Source organism: Abrus precatorius, unplaced genomic scaffold (assembly GCF_003935025.1).
Source record: "Abrus precatorius isolate BTA unplaced genomic scaffold, Abrus_2018 Scaffold7, whole genome shotgun sequence".
NCBI classification, from domain to species: domain Eukaryota; kingdom Viridiplantae; phylum Streptophyta; class Magnoliopsida; order Fabales; family Fabaceae; genus Abrus; species Abrus precatorius.
Window position 1 is genome coordinate 7,505,855 of NW_020874417.1, and position 4,604 is coordinate 7,510,458.

Consider the following 4,604-nt stretch of genomic DNA (forward strand, 5'->3'; position numbering starts at 1 on the left):
CTTAGTCTGTCCAACATCATTGAGTAAAAAAATAAAAATATCTCAATCTATCATTATTTAATTACAAAAACATATCTATTATATTTCAGTTCAACATCATTGAATAAAAAAATGAAAATGAAAGCAAATATCTTAGTTCACCATCATTGAATTCTAAAAAATAGAGAAGGACATTCAAAAAGGAGTATTTGAAATACGATATTCAAATATGTCTCAGCTATCAAGCATCATTGAAGCATATTAATAGAACATAAAAAAAATTTAGAACAACATCACTGAGTTTAAAATAGAGAACATTAGAAGAGTAGCATTTGAAATAGAAATTAAAACCTTTCTCAGCTATCAAGCATTATTAAACCACATTAATAGAACATAAAAAGTTTCAGACCAGCATATTGAGTTTTAAAAAATAAAAAATTTTATAAGAATAACATATAAAATAAGAATTAAAACATTTCTTAGTCATCAAACATCATTCAATCACACTAATAAAACATAAAAAGTGTCAAATAAGCATAATTGAGTTTTTAAAAGCAGATAACATTATAAAAATAGCACTTGAAATAAGAATTAAAACTTTTCTCAGCCATTAAACATCATTAAACCAAACTAATAGAACATAAAAAATTTCATATCAACATCATTGAGTTTTCAGAAACAAAGAACGTTATAAGATTAACATTTAAAATAGAAATTAAAATCTTTCTCAGTCATCAAGCATCATTGAACTGTATTAATAGAACATAAAAAATCTCATACCACCATCATTGAGTTTAAAAAAGCAGAGCACATATAAGAGTTGTATCTGAAATAGAAATTACAATTGTAGGCACATTTGACTTTAATTAGACATCATTGAATTAAAAAAATTAACCACAACTTTGTCAAATTCTCAATTTATCATAATACAATAAAATGAGTAAAATAGAACAAGTTGTAAGTTAAGTCATGATTCACACAAAATTAAAAATCTTAGATTCAAGAAATCACAATACCCAAAAGAAAGAAAAAAAAACTCAAAATATTTAAAATATCTAAAAACCTCAATGATGATGCAACCCAAGTCCCAATCCAGCTGCCACCTCTTCCTTCTCGGTTTGTCCTTGTTATAATTTTCCCCTTTCACCTTCAACCTCAATCTCCTCCAGCATAATCCATAGTGGCTTAGAGTCTGAGATTTGTTCAATTGCTTCAATCAAAGGAAAAATAAACACCATATTACGATAATTTATTATTAAATGATAAATTTATTAATATACTAAAATCTAAAACATAATTAAGACTGTCAAAGCATAAAATAAGAGTGAACCCTAAATTACAAATTACAAAGACCATAAAAGAATAATTAAGAAAGTGAAAAAAAAAAAAAACTTTTACCTTTCTCTGTTCACTCCATCTTGAACCTTAATCTTCATCATCAACAATTTAACACAACTAAAACATGTAAAATTAAAAAAAGTTCAGATAAAAGAAGAGAAAACCTTAAACTAAATATTAGAAAGATCAATAAAAATAATCTAAAAATAAAAACCTAAAAGAGCAATGTATTTTATCAATTATTTTATTCACCAATGCAATTACTAACCCTTCTAATAGAAAATCAACAAAACTCTTAATAGAGAGGTGAGCAGAAGAGTAACAAAAAAAATAATGGTATGTTTAGGATTTTTTATGTTGAGATTAATAGATGAAAAAAAATTAAATCTATGTCGTAAAGATAGATTGAGATTAATATTTACACCGAACCCGACCATCAGCACCCAAGTAAATATTTTTATTTTTACTGAAAAATTCTGACTGATTTTTCATCCAACCAATTTATCTAATAAATTTTTGTGTTCAGCGATATTGGTCGGGATCAGTTTTTTAGCTCAGCCCTAGCTTCAAGTTAAAATTTTCCATTCCCATTTTTTGTTACCAAAATCGAAATCAAGGGTCTATACAAGAAAGTCTTTATAGATATAGGATACAACTTTTTTTAATGGATTTTTATGGACACATAACAAACATTTATATATAACAAATTTTTGTTAAAAATTATAAGATATTATAAAATAGAATTATTAATAGCATAAATGTATTATTTATTAATTTTTTATGGTGTGTCTTTAGACATACCTCTGAAAAAATGGTATAAGGTACCCTGAATGTTAAGAAAAATTGCCTCCCTCGAAACTTTGTGCATACTAATAAATTAACATAAAGCAATGAATGCGTAGTATGGTATCCTGAATGTTAGTCTACCGATATAAAGCATTAGTGCTAAAAACTCATTACATTTGTTTGGTCTTTAGATTTTGAAAAAGGGTTTGTAAAGTATGTTTTAAGAAATTAAAATATAAATTATTGAATTTTTTTTACCATTTAATATTTTAAAATATTTACTATTTATTTTTTAAAATAATTAAGATATAATAAATAGTAATTTTCACTTTTTGCACCCACGTCATAAGACATAAGTTCAGAAAAAAAATATCGGAAAAATTAACTAGAAGTTCAAGTATTTAATATCAAATCCAAAATATTTATCTTTTTATTTTTTAATTTATTAAACTAATTTCATAACTCTTAGAAATTTTAGTGCCGTTTGTGTTTGAATGGTAATTTTGGTATATAAGATTCGATTTTGTTAATCTAATCTTTATAACTTATTTTAATTATGTAGAAATGATAAATTTTATTTAAAAAGGTGGTATTTATTATATTTTTATATGATAAATATTTTCTTTTTTAACACAAAATTCAGTTTTAATTGCTTAAATTTATTCTTTGATGTTAATATTTTCTTATAAACTAACACCGAATCTTGGAAAATATTCTTTAAAACTACCCTTTCGTTTCTCTCGCGTTCTTATCATCTTCATCAGCTACTCGCTCTATATCTTCTTTGTGTATTTTAATATACATTTTAAAGATATGGGTTCCGAATTATCTAATTCAATTTTATTTGAATTTTTTTGCAAATTACCTACCCAAAAGGCTGCACAGTGTAGACTTTTGAGTAAATATTGGAATGAAGAGTCTTCTTCAAAAATTTTCAAGGAAAAACACACTGCGTATATCAAATCGAAGGAGTCACCACTCTTTGTTGAAATTAGCATACATAATAGGAACGTGGATCCATCTAGATTACTGGTGCTTATCTCTATTTCTGATAAAGAAATACCAAAAAGGTATGTTACTTTACCTGTTCGTGTTGCAAGGTTCGGATGGTTTAATATAATTAACACTTTGAATGGTATTATTTGTTTTCGTTTTGGAACGAATGGTGAGAGTTCTAAACTGGTTATGTGGAATCCTACCATGAAAGTTCATAAATTTGTACCAAATAGCAAGCCTGAGATTGGTACTCGTGTTCTTTTGGATGGTTTATGTTATGATGAAGGCAATGAAGATTATAAAATTGTTAGTGTGTTCAAAAAATTGGAGGATGGTGCTAAGCCTTGGTTCAAAGTTTTTTCTTCTACGAATGATTCTTGGAGTGCACCTGCTGATCTACCCTTTAATGTACATGAACATATTATTCAAAGTTGGTATTCAAGAGGATTTCTCTTCTTTTTGGATGTTGATAACACTGCCAACAAAACTATTGTTCAATTTAATGTGAATAATAGTTCATTCAATCATTTTGAACTTCCTTCTTCTACGAATAATCAAGTTTGTAAATTGTGACTCTCGGGTGATAATCGTATAATGTTGATGTGTTTAAATAAACAGAATATAAATCCTTCAATAGATATGTTGGAAGTTGTGTTCAATGATACAGGTTTTCAAGGTTGGAGTTTGTTTGGTACAAATGTCAGTAATATAGAAAGATATCATGAATGTCTATGTGCAAGCAATTGTATTATTACTACCATGAAGGAATTTCACCTTGAAGATGAAGAGAGCTATGTGATTAAATCACAGTGCATCAAGTCAAATCTGCAAAAAACAAGAGCAGTGCTGAGATCTCAATACGCCACCGCATTGCGAAAAATTTATGAGCACAAAGAGACTTTGACGTGGATAAATTAAATGTACAATGTTTTTACATTTGTATTATCTTTGGAATTTTCATTGGACTATGATTTCTTATCTATTGAGATTAATTATACATTTTAAACATCAATTTTTTCTTTTATAATCAAGGGGCTAAACATTGATAACAAACAAAAGATCAGAAGAATCTTAATCTAACTACCAATAACATCAAGGCCTAAAAGAGAAATTAAATACGAGAGAGCTTCCTAAAAAATAATATAAGGTACAAGCTCCTTTAAACCTAATTTATGAATTATTTTATAAAAAGTACTACTAAACATAAAATACTTAAAAGAAAATTAAAATGGAGAAAACTAATGTTGAAAATAAAATGATAAATTATCAAATATTTTTTAAAATAAATAAGCAGTAAGATTGTTCAAACAATATTTGTGATATAAATAATGAGATAAAAATTTAATTCTTGTATTATTATTCTATTATTATTTAATAATTATATAATATTAATATTTTTTATATTATTGTTCTCAATCAAGAAACAATCATTAAAAAAATTAAAATTTTAAGAGATTTGTGAATCGAATAATCAGTAGAAATTGAAAGTAAAAATTGATATTCCT

General features: G+C 26.0%; 1 protein-coding gene across 1 annotated transcript; it reads left to right on the forward strand.

Moving 5' to 3' along the window:
* The first annotated feature begins 2,916 nt into the window (after positions 1-2,916).
* On the forward strand, positions 2,917-4,017 carry LOC113871399 (F-box/kelch-repeat protein At3g23880-like). The gene is made up of 2 exons (XM_027508494.1): positions 2,917-3,661; positions 3,767-4,017. The coding sequence occupies exons 1-2, from the start codon at positions 2,917-2,919 to the stop codon at positions 4,015-4,017; spliced, it is 996 nt and encodes a 331-aa protein (XP_027364295.1).
* The last annotated feature ends 587 nt before the right edge of the window (positions 4,018-4,604 follow it).

Bases quoted from the DNA above. Each gene is read 5' to 3' on its own strand.
- LOC113871399 (XM_027508494.1), top strand. From the start codon at position 2,917: ATGGGTTCCGAATTATCTAATTCAATTTTATTTGAATTTTTTTGCAAA. The intron at 3,662-3,766 runs GTAAATTGTGAC...TCAATGATACAG, and splicing joins TTCTACGAATAATCAAGTTT to GTTTTCAAGGTTGGAGTTTG.